The sequence below is a fragment of the Pleurodeles waltl genome, chromosome 1_1, assembly GCF_031143425.1.
Source record: "Pleurodeles waltl isolate 20211129_DDA chromosome 1_1, aPleWal1.hap1.20221129, whole genome shotgun sequence".
Lineage (NCBI taxonomy): Eukaryota > Metazoa > Chordata > Amphibia > Caudata > Salamandridae > Pleurodeles > Pleurodeles waltl.
The window spans coordinates 528,381,989-528,399,637 of NC_090436.1; the positions used below are offsets into that span (position 1 = coordinate 528,381,989).

The 17,649-nt window shown below is 41.6% G+C and overlaps 1 protein-coding gene across 4 annotated transcripts in view; it reads left to right on the top strand.

The window, feature by feature from the left end:
- Positions 1-16,930, top strand: part of FAM81B (family with sequence similarity 81 member B) — a 408,082-nt gene extending 391,152 nt beyond the window's left edge. For all 4 annotated transcript variants that reach the window (XM_069225555.1, XM_069225546.1, XM_069225537.1 and 1 more), the window contains one exon: positions 6,056-16,930. In XM_069225555.1, the coding sequence (XP_069081656.1) occupies positions 6,056-6,189 (134 nt within the window). In that variant the 3' untranslated portion in view covers positions 6,190-16,930. The remainder of the gene's footprint in view (positions 1-6,055) is intronic.
- Positions 16,931-17,649: the final 719 nt, after the last annotated feature.

A 17,649-nucleotide genomic window follows, 5' to 3' on the forward strand; every position in this document is an offset into this window, starting at 1 on the left:
TTTTGAAGTTCAGTTCCCTTTACAGCATTTTAAAACAATGTTATCAAGCTTAAAGGAGTTTTCAACTGGTCTCTTTGAGAGATCTGTGAGTATGAAGTGCCCTTACCATGATTCTCAAGTACCCTACAGGGGCTAAGCACAAGAGCTATCAGACTCTGTGCCTCATATTTCAAGTATTTGATCTTAGCAAAGCAGTCCTACTGTTTCTGGGAAAAGTGTCAGAGAACAGGTATCCCATAAACTTAAAATCACCCTTTGATCTTGTAAGGACTCAAGCTGGCAAGTCAGCTGTTACACATGTAAAGGCAAATAGTTTTCTCTAGTTTAAGAAGATTTTTAGAGCAGTGGGTTACCCCTTAAAATTACGTAGGAGATTCCAGTTTCTTAATCAGCAGAAATTATAAGGTCCCATCACTGATAACTAAATATTGAACGCTCTCCAGCTGGAATCTACTATCGTTTTGCACTCTGTTCAATAGGGAAGTCACATGGGAACTGCCATCTGGCATCCCTGGGTCACATGTCAAGTTTCTCTTGGAATTCAACATTACTTTAACCTGGTTTAATGTGAGTCTATGTCCTAGACTAACTGATTTGCTTTAAAGGTATCTGATACTTGGGAGTCATAGAAGTGCTACTCTTACTGTGTTGTTGCAGCGCTTTACGAGTCTCTTGGAAATGGCAATAGTATTTAAAATATGGAACTAACAAATGAGAATTTTCTCCAAACTGTGCGTGTATCCAGAAGGTATTCTCCAGTCCTTACTAGACAAAAGTTTTTCTAGAGTTTGTGGAACATTTTGTAACTTTGCTTCACTTTTAGAATAAAGGTTTCAATAATCTTAATAACACTGCCGGGCACTACTACATTTTGCATGCATGCTGAAAACATCTAGTGGTTCTGATATGCCATAATAGACCTCACACATTACCAGTGTGTCAGTATTTCCGTAAATGGGTATCCATGGTAACTGAAACACATGATGTTTGAGCAAACCATACAGAGGTCTGTAATGAGGGGACAGAGAAGCAAAACATGAATCAAAACATCTTGTTACACATACAAGCAGATAAATAACCAACACAAATCAAGGGTGATTTTACCACAGATGTGAGGGCATGTTTTTGCCTAACAAGCATTTAATTTACTTGTGCTTCGAAATATGATCTATAAGGGATTCATTCTCATTCATTCTGCAATCTGCCCCCTCACTTCACACAATTACATCTCCATTCCATTACCATCTTTACTTTTGATTTTATTTACGTCCAATTCTACGGATCCTTAATTTTGTGGCCAATTTTGCTGTTGGAACGAATTTTCATGTATGTATGTACGTATGGGATGTATAGAGGGCAAATCTAGATAATACGCAATCGAGCACTGTTCAAAAAGGAGAATTTACAAGATAGGTGACCATGACAAGAGAAGAAGGGCACACAGTAAACTGGGATTCTAGGCATTCTATATTTGAGAGAGAGCCAGCAGGACAACAGTAGGGTGCTGCAAAATTTTGGCAGATAATATATCATCATTTCCTAGTGGAAATAAATGTAGCAGCCCTACTGTAAGAATTGGAATAGGATCTGGGGTTGTAGGAGCAAAAGACTTGCTGTATTGTTTTGTCTTCTTTCATCTCTGGTTTCCAGTGTTGGTGTTCTGTGAGCTGCGGGAACCAGAGATTCTAATCTTGTTGGCTATGTAAGGAGGGTCATTGTGTGGATATGTAAATGGTTATACATCTTTTCCTGATGATAAAACAGGAAGAAGTGGATTTCTCAGAGAATGGGCCTGGGCCTGTTAGACCCACTTTATGGCCTGCTGGACCCCAAATATGGTGGTTTGGGTTTGTCCTTTTATAGTTCTGTAAATGGAATCAATAACACACTTTCTTCACTTGACTATAGCAGAAAAGTGCAGAAAGCAGTCAAAGACTTCTCAGGGAGGTAGCTCAGGGTACAAGAGCCCAGAACTCAATAGTCAAATAACAAACACAGTAAATGTGTCGCTCAGCCCAGAGCTTATCTTATTAGAAATAGAGTACTTTATTATCACAGCAAAATATAAAAAGAAACATTACAACCGGCAGAATTGCAATGTCGCAATTTCAACTATGAGGTCTAGGTAAACCACGACTGACCACTATAGCACCCTGTCCCCACTGACGGAGTGGTTATAATGTTTATGGATCTTCTACTTTAATGTAGACATGGTTAAGCACAGGGGCAGATCAGTAGTTCACTGTTTAGTCAGAGAAGATAGCAGTTCAGTTCAACAGTTAGTACTCAAATTAAATGAATTGCTTAGGCAATATTCACTGTTCCCGCTGCACAACATGATTAGTGTGTCTAGTTCAGCTTTTCATGCAAGGCCCAGTTACCTGCTCATGCTGTTGCTATCAGCCAGTGCTGGTAAGTGCTCCTCTAAGTGGCACCGTCAATGACAACTCTGCTGGCAGGATGACAGCATCAGGTTCCATTCGGATCAGGGCCATGGCAGGAGAGCAGCAAGGCACACATGCCCAGTATGAACCTTTCCTAGCAGCCATGGTTCACTGGGAGTGGCAACAACACCAAGCTGTCAGGCATCGCAGGGGTGTTGAATACCACAGGATAATGTTTTTGCTTTATTACTGTATGTGGTCCTCTGTGGGGCTAAGACTGGAGACCCGTCACAACATGGTTCAGCCCTGGCTTTACTCCCAAGTGCATTCATCAAGTTATAGGAATTCATCCCGGGAACGTAACTGGCTTCTCCTCATCAACAATCTCTCCTTCTGCTGGACCAGGTGCTCTCCTTCCCTCCCACCACACGTAGGCAGGACTCTATGTACTAGGCAGACCTTCAGCATCTCCAGCAAGTAATGCTGGCTTTAGGTGGCTCTAGTCCCACAGCACTGTTAACAAGTTAGTACTTGGGGGACTCTGCAGAGCACTCTTTTCTTCATGAATAAAGTGGATGTGGAGCCACTGTCTAAGGTTGTAAATCCTGTTTGGGATGACTCTGTTTCAAATGTCATTTTCTGGCTACTTCGCAAACACAGCCTTTGTGCAAGGTAATGGCCATCATAGCAGGTAGCAAAGGGGCTGGCTGCAAGCAGGAGTATCCAAAACAAAGGCATAATTAAGTGTGAGAGCTCTGCAGCTGCCTGTCAATAGCCTTACACAAGCATAATCAGCACCAGACAAAAGGGCAGGCTCTGCCTAAAAACATCCTCATCTTGAGACAACACAAACTGCAGTCTCACCCCACACCTCTACCATCTATGAAATGGCAGTGCTCATGAATAACTAATCAGCAGCTTGTCACTAAAAAAAAGTCCTTGTTCAATTTCTAAGGGGAGTTCTAACTCCATCCTCCACACTTCAGTGTCTGGGTATCCACTCTCCACTCTTCAACCACATGAATGCAGGAAATGCGCTTCGACCTGCTGGAGTAACTGTCCTCATCCTCTATCTGTTCTATGCTAATCCAGGGGCATCCAAGATCCCACTGGTCCCAGTACTCAGGCTCACACCAAACCCAAGGTCCTACTATCAGACATGTGATACACAGTCACTGAACATACCTGCGCTAGGCACACAGACAGATTTTCAAAGCAAGGTTTGGGGGTTCAGATAACAGTTAAACTTTACACAAGAGAGGTCAGTAGACCCCACTCTCTTTGACATAGAGGAAAAGGATAGGGTCAACCTAAAGAGTTCTAAAACATGATATGTGGTCATCATCACCTTATGTGATGCAGCCAGAACAAGGAAATTAGCCCAATGCCCTCTATGAGGACACTCTTGGTTCATCTCTCAAGGTCACAGAAAAGATCCTGAACCTTGCATTACCAGGGACAGGCCTAGACCTCTGCACAGACAAGAGATTAAGGGGAGGCTAGGGCAAAAATAAAAAGTCATGCAGTTTCACAATCAGTCGGGCACTCAGGTCATTGCCATCACAACAGGTCCAGTTGAACTTCCAGATGCCCAGGAACAGGTGGGCTGTGTTTTGTCTCAGTTTATTTGGGAATCTATCAAAGAATGACACACATACTATGTAAATGATACATGTATCAATTTGCACATTTGCATTAAAGCATTTATATTATAACAAATATAATTTAAGGCAGGCATCTAAATTACAGGTAACATCTCCTTTTAAACCATCCTGACTTCACTAGTAGCGGAGGTAGTGGAGTTGCAAGTTTCCATGTTGTCTTGAGTTTGCTTAGAAACCAACGAAAAGACAATAAGTCATGTATTTCTTCACATCTCATTAGGTTAACTGCCGCAGGATGGAAATGATCTAAAAAAACAAAGGGGGTCATTTTGACCTCGGTGGTCTTTTTGAAAGACCGCCGAGGGACCGCCGTGCGGAAGACCGCCAGTGGTGGCGGTTTTCCGCTCGGCCTATTATGACCGTTGGCAGCTCTCTGTCCTTTTTCGGACGGAAAGCCGCCAACAGCCATACTGTCGGGAGGCGGGGAAGTGGAGGTTGCTCCACCTCCACCGCCACGCCAACAGAACACCGCCCAGCGAATCACGTCCTGTGATTGGCCGTGGCGGTGTTCTGTTGGCGGTGTGGTGTCAGCGGAGCTGCCCCCATGGCTCCAGTCCCCTGCCGGAGGATCGTCGGACCAGGTAAGTCGATCGTCCGTGAGGGGATGGGGGGTGGGGAGGGTGTTGGGTGTTGTGTGCGTGCATGGGGGTGTGCGTGTGTGTATGTGAAGGGGGTGTGGGTGCGTGTATGCTTGCGGGGCTGTTGTGTGTATGGGAATGAGTGCGTGTATGTCTGTGGGTATGTCAGTATGGATGTGTGTGTGAATGTTTGAATGTGGGTGTGCGTGTCTGCCTGTGTGTGTGTATGTAGGCATGTATGTTGGCGTGTGTGAGTGTGTAGGTGGTGCCTGCGTGCGTGTCGTGTGGGAATGGGTGATGTGATGTTGGGGGTCAGGGTGGGGAGGGGGACCCTGCCACCTTTGGGGGGTGGCAGGGGTGGTGGGGGGGTAGGGGAGGGAGTCGGGGTGGGGGGTGGGTGAGACCCCTATCAGTGCCAGGTAAGGAATTCCCTGGCACTGATAGTGCTTACCGCCATGGATTTCATGGCGGTTCAAACCGCTGGAAATCCACGGCCGTAAGCCGGGTCCAAATACCGGCGGCGGTATAGTGACGGCCGCCGGGCTGCAGACCCAGGTCTCCAGCCCGGCGGGCGGAATGGAGAACCGGCGGATGACCATGGCGGTAACCGCCATGGTCATAATTCCATGAAGGGAGACCGCCAGCCTGTTGGCGGTCTTACCACCGGTTCTCCGCCTTCCGCCAGGGTCGTAATGACCCCCAAAGTGTTGCTCCAAAGTCAGAAAGTTTAAATAGCTAGAGAGCTCCTGAGTCATGCTTCAGTTCATGATACTGTAGTCTGGCATATGAGAAGACCTGGGTTTTTGTAGTCCAGAAAAATCAAAATGGAGGACACAATACAGGTAGAAGGACAATTGAACAGGAATGGATCCCCTACCTCAACACAATAACAACTAAGATACTGATTGACAGATCATGTTATAGGAGGAAACACATGGAGGCTGATTAGGAGTTGGGTAAATGTAATTGTAGGGTATCATATGGCAAGATTTACTTTTTCTGGCTCAAACATATTCAGACCAGCAATGAAGGAACCTGGCAGCATGTTAAGTAAAAACAATCTCAAATCACAGCAAACCATTAATAACCAAAATTGCCACACTCACACCGCAGTACGTTTCAATACATGTATAATGCAAGTAAGTTACCCAAAAGGTAACCCGAGCAGCAGCAATAAAGAAAGATGAATGGCTTCTCTTCAATGTGTTGCATACAAACTTACCTAATTGTCCCTCAGTCATCTTTCTTATTATTCCGTCAGTGCATTTAAAGCTACAGTACGCTTTGGCATACTGAAATGTTTATCTTGCAAACCTTTTTTTGTTGTTTCAGCTGTATTACAGAAACGATTTACATGTAATCAAATCTTCTGATCTTTTCATAAAATTCTGCAAGGTTAAATTTAATGACGTGTCCTTGTCTTCAATAGGTTTTAATTCAATTCAAGACTCCATTGCATCACTCCAACAAATACAAGAAACCAAAGTGAAACTAGAGACCAAGAAATTTCAGAAAGACATCAAGCAAATACGACGCAAGATTACTGAAATCAAGGATTTCTGAGAGAATCAACAGCATCAACATTCACCTTTGTCAATTACTCTAGCGATTTTGCCTCTTTTTTATGTATATTCAAAAGGGCAAGGCAATTTATTTTTAAACATCTTGTTGTTTATGATGTAACAGCAGCAGGATCTACTACCCATCCTTAGACATTTCATCACACAATCAGAACTAATAACCAAACGGCACTCCTGTAATAACTTCATTTAATAAGCCTTTTTGGTAAAAAAAAAAAGACTCACATGACTGCTAAGCAAGCGTTTATATGAGGCAAAACGGAGAAAGGAAAAATAACCCTTCCATTGCTTTGATTTACACGACTAGACGGTGCACCAGGAATCATAAGTTGCATAAACCTATATGTATCCTTCCAGAGGAATGTGGTGAAAAAAACAGAAATTTATGTTGGCATCTTTGTGCAGCAACTGTAATTCATGATGATTATTCAAATGAATGTTTAGTTATAAATTTGATGGATCTGGTACATCTACTTATTAGGCAGGAAACCACAAATAAACCTCCTCCATTGTGCAACATCTTTCCATTGACCACACATAGATCTTTTCATCCTTCCATAGGTTCTGCTCCACTATCAGGCTTACAAATGTGCTTTCTAAGCCTAAACTCCTGTATGGATGAAATCATGCATTTCTGTACCCCAACTAGACTGCTTAGCACTGATCTATTATCTTACTCCATGCCTTTCTGCCGGGAGTTACTTTTGTTTCTAGCATGTGGTTGCAGTCTTTCACTGCTACCAAAGCACAGCCAGTTACCAAGTTCTAAAGGAAGGTGCACCAATCTTAACGTTAAAACAGCCCAATCCATCATCAACAATCTTGCAATTGGCAAGCTTGATTACTTAATAGCCTCTCGCCCCACAGTGTCTCCGGCCTGGATGAATTATTCATCATTCCCACAAGTACCCCTTTTTTGAACATCATAGACAGACTCCCACCTTCTCAAATTCACTAGAACCTAGTAGGATATCTGCGACAATTAAGCTCTCTGTAAATGATTTTCCTTGACACACATGACAATCATGCAACCTACATTGCTAAAACCATGTCTGACTTCTACACCAAAGCAACCACAATCTCTTTGATGTCCCCGCACCATCCTGTGCCACATACTAGTTATTTAGAACTTTCACTGCACTGGAAATCAATACCAAATAAATTAAGGGTCACTCTTTCAGTTTCTGTGTTCATCCCTTCATCACTGAGGACCAACATGGAACGCAACCAACACCCTAAAGTCCATTACACATACTTCCTCCTAGGTAGTCCATCTACCCCTTCAAACGCATGTGACAATACTCATCATACATTTTATTTAATACAAAGTATTGCTCACTATAAAATTAATATAATGAATATACCCTACCTTCTATCTGCCCTATACATGGTTGCAATGTTCTGTAAAGTGTTTTCAATTTGCAATACTCGTGATTATCATGATAAGCAATAACCAACATTGTCTTAAACATGTACCATCCCCAACCCTATAGTGATCAGCAATAAACAGTATATTGCAGTGGCATTGAGCAATTGCTTCAACGCTGGTAAACAATGTGTAGTCTACTTGGTAAAAATCAATGTGTACATGTTTAGGTCTTTGACATTTCTTGTCTTTGGTCTGTAGAGATAGAATCTTGGGAATAATATGCATTGATCCCCAACTGACTCCCTAGTCACTTTTATAGGGTCATTCCGTTTGATCAACATTGTAATTGTTGATCTATCCATGCGCATTGAGAAGTGACCCTTAAGATGTCTAACATCCCATCAATGAGGGACAGCAGAGAGGTGAGAGAGGTGTATGCTTTTTAGAGGAATGCATCTTTTTCACTGCATATTACTGTAGCTGTTTTTCCCAAAATCCGTACTCTATATGTCATTGAAGTTCATGGTTTGTAAACATTACAAACACTAAAAAAAACCTCAAAAAATATAATCAAAGTTTTTAATTCACATTGAAGATATGGTTAGTTTCAAATATTGAGCTTAAATATCTGCCTGACATAATTTCCTTCATTAATTATTATTGTTTTCTAACCTACTCCATTTCAGGTCTCCACCATTGCCCGCTCAGTTTATTTCTTTTGAAAAGCCATCTCTTTTCTGCCCTTACACAGTGGCCTTCCCTCACTATACACCAAGAACATCTAGCCTAGAAATCTGCATGCAGAGATAAATACAATTATCAAATAAATCTGCATACTGAAGATGATACCTTCAAGAGAAGGGACTTACAGAATAGGGTGATCTCCTTACTATAAATCAGTCCAGGGCTTTTGTGTGCCCACCTAATACATTCTGGGTACTGTAGTCTTGGTTTGCATCCAACCCCCTAATTAGACTAATTGACCTGATAGCAATTACTTGCAGGTGAAACATCGAGGACTGGAAACATTGTATGTAATGACATGGAATGAGTGGGTCACCTCAGTAGAGATAGATAAGTATAGTATAGATTGATTCAGATTTGGAAGACGTCCGTAGGTAGTGGAATAAGTTGATAAAAGCGATAGAGAAAAAGTGATCTAAAGTATACTATGAGCAACTTCTCCAAGCTGTGCTCTTGATAGATTCAAAGGCAGAAACAAGGAGTAGGGACATGGTGGGAGATTTACATGGATGGCATCCAGTATTGTATTTGTTTCTACAGGAATGGCTTAGATTTCGGCAGACTGGATATCCGTTACCGTTATGACGGAGTAATCCGTCCGCCAAAATCTAAATCAGGCCCCAGTATAAATGGGGAACGTGTTAGAGGCAAAGGGAGGTAAAACATCAAAAGACTTGCTGTGTGAGTAAACGAGGTTGATATTTGTCCTTGTCATAATTGAATGATCAGAGAAGAGTTGAGTGTCATTTGTTGATGGTTTTCAAATTTAATTTAAGATCACTGAGGATTTTTAGAGGACTGAAGGGAGGCAATGACTTTCGGGTGGCATAAGGTTTGTCAAAGATTTCTGCAATTTCTGCAGGAGGATAGAATTGTAAGCCAAGCGAGTACAACAAACAATTTAAACACACTCTCAAGGAGCTTTTCAGTGGGGTGAAGGAGGCCTACAAAATTATTATTTTTAAATGTGGGCAAATATTTCACTTTACAGAATATGTATCAAAGCAGATTGGCAAAAACATAGTTTGACAGTCTGTTCTGAATACATATATAAAAAGTATTCTAAAAGTTCATGATCTGACAGTATCTAAGAGTATTATTTTTCTGCATTAGTAAATAATCTATGTGTCCATGAGAAACCCAAGCCGAAACAGTAATGAAAGCAGCATTTGTCCCATCCCCATAATCCCTGGGTGTTTTCCCAGTGACTGACATGCTAAGTCTGGTCAATGTATCATTCTTAAAGTTAATAATTTGTAATAAACACTATCATTAAAGTTTCTTAACTATTGCAAAAGCTTTGAAAACACAATGTCATATTATGGAAATGCTGAATGATTGTCAAATTGGGGTACTAGAGGTACCTAGAGTTTAACTAGTGAAGGATGAGCGTCATAGTCCTTGGCTCTCTTTAAACAGTAGGATCCTAACTTGAAATTCATTTTATCAATTTTGAAAAATTATTTTATACAAACTGACAATTCCCAAGCATTCAAGTACAACCGATCAGTCCTAGGCCTAAAGAGATAGGCGATTGTCTATGGCCCAGACATATTCAAACTCTCAACGATTGAAGGAGCAAAGACCAAGCGAAGTCAACGCTTGGCTCAGTTTGTAAAATCCTAAACTGAGCCCCCATGATGTGTTTTTGCATTACTTTATTTTTGGCATTGACGAACCATTCAGAGATTTATAGAAAGAATCCACACCGATTGACAGAGACACTAATTAGAGAATATTGATGTAATCAACACTGGCGCCATCCAGTGCTCCAACAAGGCATTTTAATTAGCCCAGGGAAATATATTGAAAGACTTTCCATAACACTCTGAGACTTCAGAAGCCAGTCTTCAGTACTACGGGGCTCTGAATTTGTAGGGCAATGTGTACTACTAACCTGGAACCAATTTTTTTATAAATTTCTTTGTTAAAGGTTGTTACCATTCTATTACCTATTACACATTGATTATATCTACGTTTGCTAGGGCATATACCACCAAAGAGCCAAAAGTTCACATTAACACTGATCTCCAGAATAGGTGACGTCACCTCTTTTCATCAAAGTTGACCTTGCACCAGCAAAAGAATATGAATACTAATCTACCATTTGAAGTGCAGATACCCATTGCAAACATATTGCAGCTAATGAACGACTTGCAAGAGCATGCAGCGCACCAGAAATATTGTATAGAGGGTGCCATGTTATAGAGGATGTGAATATATTTTTGAGCTCCCATGTGATTCATACATTGTCTATCCTTAACATCAGAATTTGACATAATGAAGTGGGCTTTAATTACACATTTACAGTGCAATGAATCATCATTATAGAAAAAGCTCACCTGAACACCTACAGTTTGCATGTGTTAGATGGAGTCTGGGAAGCCGAGTGCGTGTCTTCATCTATAGCCAGACCTCTTTTGCTCGCCTGCATCTCGTGTCCATATATTCCAAATCCTTTGCAACATATGAGACCTGTTTGAATGCCTGTGTTGAGGCATGTAGAGTTTTCTACCTCCGCAGGCCTCTCATTAGGCACTAAAAGTCAATGTGAGCACGTTATGTGTAAATCATTTTATTCTAAAGTCTTTTATATGCTATTTGAAGTTTGATTCATTCGTAATAGTGCTTGAATTTACAATCCACCTCATGTCCGTATGAATAATTCAATGCCAACATTTTGTGAACGTAATTTGCTTTATAAGGACAACCCTCCTCTGTTGACATTTTCTTGCAGAGCATTCCATGTATCTTGCAGTTTGCATTAGAAAGAATGTAATTCACGTATGCGGATCAGTGTTTACACAGTTCATTTAAGGTACAAGTAAGATCCTCTTTGAAGGCCGATCTGGGGGACACTGGTACTTTGTTACATCAAGCAGCTGTATAAATATGGATCTGTGTCACTCCTGTTGATGGCTTTTTCTCCAACAATGCTATGCATGCTGGGACTTGTAACTAAGGGGCTTATCTATCAAAACATCACGCAGCGCAGCAAGTCACCTTGCTGTGCTGCATGATAGGGAAAGGGCAGGAATGTGCTGTACTTGACATTGTATGGCGCATTCCAGGCTTTTCCCTGCACTGGCGCACAATGTTCTCCCTAGCATCAACTCAGTCACCCTTTCACCATGATGCACGGGTGACTGCTTTGTAGGCAGAACTGTTGTTGTGCAGGAAGGAAGACCTTCCTGCAGAAACACAATCCTCAGAGGCATTTTCCTCTTTATGTGTGCTGCAGAACACAGCACACATAGAAGAAGTATTAAAGAGAAATACAGATATTTCTCCTCGTTATACCTCATCTGGGGAGGCGTAGGTTTTTGACACATTCCCAGGTCTACCAGTAATGGTAAATCTGTGAACGTGCCAACATCCATGGGTGGCTGCAGTGGAACACTCACGCTCCATCCATGTAATGCCTTCCCAAGACAGAGTAAAGCAATGCAGCGATTTACGCTGCATTACTCTAGATTTATCAAGCCAGGCAAGGCCATGTAAGCTGACCTTGCGTGGCTTGATAAACCTAACTTAAGAGTTGTGTCACTCTTGCACCCCTTACCCTGGTGCAAGAGCAATGCAACTCTTTTTTTATAAATATGCCCCTAAGAATCCAGGGGTTGTGTATTGGTGCAAAATGTACAGGGTAAATCCATTTTCCCTATTTTGCTGCCTAAGAACAGGGTAAACTCATTTTGGTACAGTCCATTTTACAAAAAAAAAAAATTGCAGAGTGAAAACTGAAGGAAATGGATTGTAGTTCAACATGCAAAACACAATGGGGTAGATTTACTAATATTTCGTGTCATGGCTGCACCACTTTTTGACACAGACACAAAATGTTAGTGATTTACAAAGCCACTCAAGGAGCATTTTGTGGCATACCTTGTATGGCTCTGTAAAAAACAAAAAGTGAGGCAGCGTATAGAGCTGCTTTGCGTTACCTTGCATTGGGGAGGCATTCCATGGGCTGAGCATGGGCATCCACCCATGGACTAAACATCTACCTATGGACGTTGATGCAAACTCAAATCTGTTAAGGTCAGTAAACCTGGGATTGCACCAAAATGATGCGCCTCCCAGGCGAAACGAAGAGAAATATACTTTTACTATGTGTAATGCATAGAGAAAGGAAAACGGCTTTCTGGATTGTTTCTGTGTTAGAAGGTATCCCGTCCTGCACAAAGATCATCCTGCATGTAACACAGGCACCCTTGCACCAAGACGTAAGGGTACCCGCGTTGGCGGTAGGCAGCACACAATGTGCCTGCATATGGGGCAGTAGAAGTGTGCCATATCTAAGTATGTATGATGCGCCATATCTTAGTAGATATGGCTCATTTCTGCTCTCTCCATTTCAAGCAATGTAGCAACTTTGCTTGCTGCCCTGCGTTGCATGAAACCTTAGTAAATCTGCCCGTTATTGTTCACAAAACATTAGCAAGAATAATATCGATTTAAGAAAGCAATCCTGGCATTGCGTAAAAACTAATTTTACACTGCTTTGAGCTTTTATTTAATAAAATGTTGATTAAACTGGTTTTAAATCAAACTTAGTTCTATTAGATTTGAAAAGTTGAGAAAAATACACTTCGTGTTATATTAATACAGTACAATAGTCTGTTCCATTTTTATACATTTGAAAATATCAGTTCAGTTCAAGACCTTTATTTCAACTCAGTGGCCATAAAAGCACATAAAAAATAACAGAATATAAATAAGGCAAGATCGGTAAATACTATAAGCATAATGTTACAAGTCAAGGATAAAACAACCTCTAAAAAGCGGTCCTATATACATCAGACAACTTAAGAAATAGTATTGTAATTGTTCAGTATACTAGGAGATATGGAGACTTAAAAGGTCAGTCAAATTCTACATCGTCACAAATTGAGCCAAAATTAATTATACAAATTATGACCAGTATATCACACGCATTCAGACAGGAGCCCTGATTGGTTCTCAGTAGAAGCACACATCTTTGTCCTAATACTCCACATGGCCCACAAATAGGGAGTAAAAGCAAAAATCAGTGGCTTGAGAGGTATATTTTTTAAGCAACCTTAATGCAACTCAAAAGTCTCAAATCAATAAATTGCGGCATAGCGGTGGAATCCAACAGCGCCTACTCTTCTTATAGGCCAAGCAGAAAAACAATGCAAGTCGGGCATCGCCAGTCTTCCACTCTATGAGATTTGATTCACTTAGCAGTGAAGGAGTGGAGAGGTAAAGACCCATAGCAGATTAACGAAAATAATTGCCTGGCTGGAGGGGGCTCTAGCTCATCCAGGAAGTCTTCTCTTTTAAGCACATCTTTGATTGTAAGGAAAGCACCAGTAAAAGTACCACAGCTTGCCTGTGAGTATGTTAGAGAATCTCTATGCTGCCAATTGGCTGATTTAATGTTGGACTTAGATGTCAGCCTTGCCTCTCCCAGTGTGTTCCATAGACTAGCCAGCCCGATCTTCCCCAGGGTAGTTTCCTCATACTTGATCCAGGGATCCAGGGATTACGGGAGCCCGCAAGGCTGAATATTTCTTCTAGTTCTTCACGATAGGGCTGGAGCTCTGGGATAGTCCAAATCCTCCTCCAAAAAAATAATTGACCATAGACCTGTCTTATCTGATAGCGGTCCAACCCCAAGATAGAATCTAAGGGGAAGAAGGGGGTACTAATGGAGACACTGACCAATAAACACAGGAGTCAATTTTCCACTAAATCTAGGGCAGAAGCATCCAAATTACCCCACAGCTCTGCTCCATAGGAGAGTGCCCCCAGGGCTTGATGTAGGTATACCTGCAGGACAGAGTTATGTGGCTACCTGATTATGTCTCCGACAACTTGCTCAAGTTTTAACATGCATTATATGATGTGTTTTTGCCACCCCAGATGTTCAGATAAAGTAATGCCCAGATGAGAGGTGTAAACTCTCTCCAAGGAGGTCCCTGCTAAGGTCTAATTTTCCCTGGTGGAATTCCCAGGGTTAGACCCCGTTCAATTCAAAATTTCTCAAAAGGATCCAGGTGTTTTTGGAGGCCCATGGGGGACTTAGAGAGGAGGAGAGTGTCATCAGCAAACTTGAGGTCAGAGATCCTCATGTTCGCCAACATGGGAGCGTCGATGTCAGGCTGGTCTAACAAAATTGATAAGGCCATTAATATAGAGTGAAAATAACATGGGCGCAAGTACACACCCCTGCCTTACCCCTCTAGTTACAAGGAATGGCTCTGTCAACTTACCAGCCTGCCCGCACCTCACCTGCACATAATTATTGTTGTGCAATCTCACAATATTAATATTTTGTAGGTAACTGGATACCCCTACCTCTTGCAAGACCCACCAGAGGGTCGGCCTGGGTACTAAATCAAAGGTAGAACGGAGGTCCACAAATACAACCTACAGTCCCCCTCCCCATGTCCCCTACTCCACCAGAGTAACCACTTTCCAATATAAAATCAGGAGTTGAAATACCTGGTCAATAGTACTTGTGCCTCCCTAAAGCCTGCCTGTAACGGGGACACGACATCATTATCTGTCAGCCATTTCTGAAGTCCACTAAGTAAAACTCTACCAAATAGCTTTTTTGAGCTGTCAAGAAGCCTAATGGGCCTATAATTGACTGCCATTTCACACGGACCCTTTTTATATTTAGGAATGATTTTGGACCCAGCCTACGTCGGGGGCAATGAAGCCTTGTTTAGTAGGGCCTTAAACAGCTGTGAGAAGTAAGCACACCTTATGTCAGTCTTGCTTTGAAATAGGTTCCCTAGGTCCCCTGGGATTTTATCCAGGCCCGTCACTTTGATAGGTACAATACCCTCAATAACTAGGGATATTTCCTGAACTGAGATTTCATGGCCAATAAAGTTGGGCTCAGAAACAGCGGTTACTGTCAGGGCCTCCTTAATGCTTTCTTCCGTCTCCCTAGTACTCGTGATTACTTGTCCCAGAGCCTCCTGCCTTGTCGGGTCATTCGAAAGATCAGTTAATACTCCCAGCTGTACATACAGGGTGGAGAAGTGGGCTACCCAGTCACTAGCAGAGATATTTGTTTCGAATTGGACCCTTCCCTGCTACCAAGGACACCAGATTCCCAAAGGCATGATGGTCTTTTGCTTCGCAGCTTTCAAGAGAATCTCCTACATACCCCACACTCCCATTTTTAGCAGTGGAGAGTATCATTTTTGTGGGTGCTCCTTGCTGTCTGGATCAGGGCCCTGCCTTGTGTTTTAATAGCTGAGACCAATTTGCTCTTAGCGCCTCTGCACGCTTTGTTATACCAGGTCTGTGGATGCTTCCCCTTGACTACTCTCCTAGCCTCAATGAAAAAGAGATTTCTCAATTTATCAAACAACCCCTTGTGCATCGATCGCAGAGATTAACCTCAGCTGTCCCCCAGGGACTCCTGTTGGGGGCAGGAATGGCACTCCCTCCATACTATCTGCCACCAAGCCAAGGAGCTGAGGAATAGTCTCCTGTGAGTTCTCCATGCTACTCCATTTCACCCTACATCTATTGCTCATCTCTTGCTGTATCTCAATCTTCTATGTAATGGCTTTCTTATGATGTCATATTGGTCTTTAAGATTTAAAGTAAGCTTGAGAGCCAAGGCTTTATGGTCGCTATCTTTGCGTGGCAAAAGCATCATGTCCTACGATTGAGGCATAGTTTAAGGTCCAATAAAATATAGTTAATTAGGCAGGTGGAGTTAATACGGTTAAAGGTGTGTGACCCTGCCCTATCGGAGTTAGTTCTATGTTGCGAGCTCATAACCAATGGTTTAAAGTAAGTGCATTAATTTTAACTACAGTATGTGTCCATTTTTTAATGGGGGGGATCTCAAGTGCTGGAACTAACCAAAGGTCGTCCTCATCTGTCGCTAAGCTCAATGGTTCAAACTGGCAATTGAAGTCACCTCCCAAAGTTGTCCTTGCGTCGATTGGCAGTGAAGAGTCCACTTAAATAATTCAAAACGTCTCGTTCCTTGTTGCATCCTACTTATCCACAGTAGACATTGACGACATAAAAGGTGTCACCTTGGGGGTTGTTAAAAAGACACACAACAGGTTGAAAATATCATTTGCTCTACTCAGCAAAACAAAAGCAGAAAAACAAAAGCAGCAAAACGTGCGCAAGTGGGTTTTCACCAGTGCAAATCATATGTAACCTGACCCCTCGACTGGATGAAGCCGTCACACGTGGCATGGGGTCAGTTGGCAACTATGTTATGATCTCTCTCATTTATTTAAGATATGAAATGAAACAAATCTTACCCAGAGATCGAAAATTGAAATCATTATCCATTTGTTGTTATGTTGTACAATTGTTAATATTATCTTAGAGGCTTGTCGTTGTTTAGTCTTAAATTGTTTCGTTTCTCAGAATTACACATTGCTTGATTCGACTGCATTGCTGCTTCACTCCATTGCTACCAATGATTGATGTAGGTTACTGCTTAAAGCACGAGCTCACGCAATATTGTACATTAATGTTTTTTGTAAAAGTTAACAACGTGTGTGAGCTAATGAAAATATTTTGTGATACTAATGGTCCAATGAACTTTCAGAAATTATTCTGGCCTCACTTGCTGGAATACGTCCAGGCAGACAAGTCACTGAAAAATAAATCATTTTGTTTTACATTTTTCTGTGCGTCAGAAATTGTGAGCTTTTTTGTCAGCCTATTGGGCAAAAAATTCTCTTCACAAAATAGTCACAAAAACATAAGTTGGGAACAAAGCAGTGGTAAAAGACAAACGAAAACGAATGTGAAAAATAGTGAAACAAAATGTAATAAACCTGTGAGGTGTAATAAAATGATAGCACATTTAATTTTAATGTAGAAATGTGAAAGAACCCTCTTCACCAGGAGCAGTCACAGCATCTTCTTCAGTGTTATTGGTCTAAACCCTTAAATACAAACATGTTAATAGCATATAGAACGTAAAGGGAACCACCTGCATGAAGAATACAGGTGTGGGGTTAATACCACACAAACCAAGTTTAGGGATGTATAAAAAGGAAGTGCATAGCCACGCAGAAAGCATAGACTTCAATGCAAATAGGCATCACAGTGACAATAACTCAGACTGGACTGTCTGTATTATTTCATGCACTTGCAATGTATGGATCTGTGAAAATACTTATGCTCATCAACAGACCAATTATAATTTATTGCAGAAATAAGATTGGCCATTGAATCAGTGTGCTGAATTGTGGAGTTGCATTGCCGCCATATTCTGGATTGCTGAATATGCCCCAAGGAACAATGTATGTTACTACATATTTTTGTTTTTAAGTAAGTATTAATTTACACGACCAAGAAGAATAA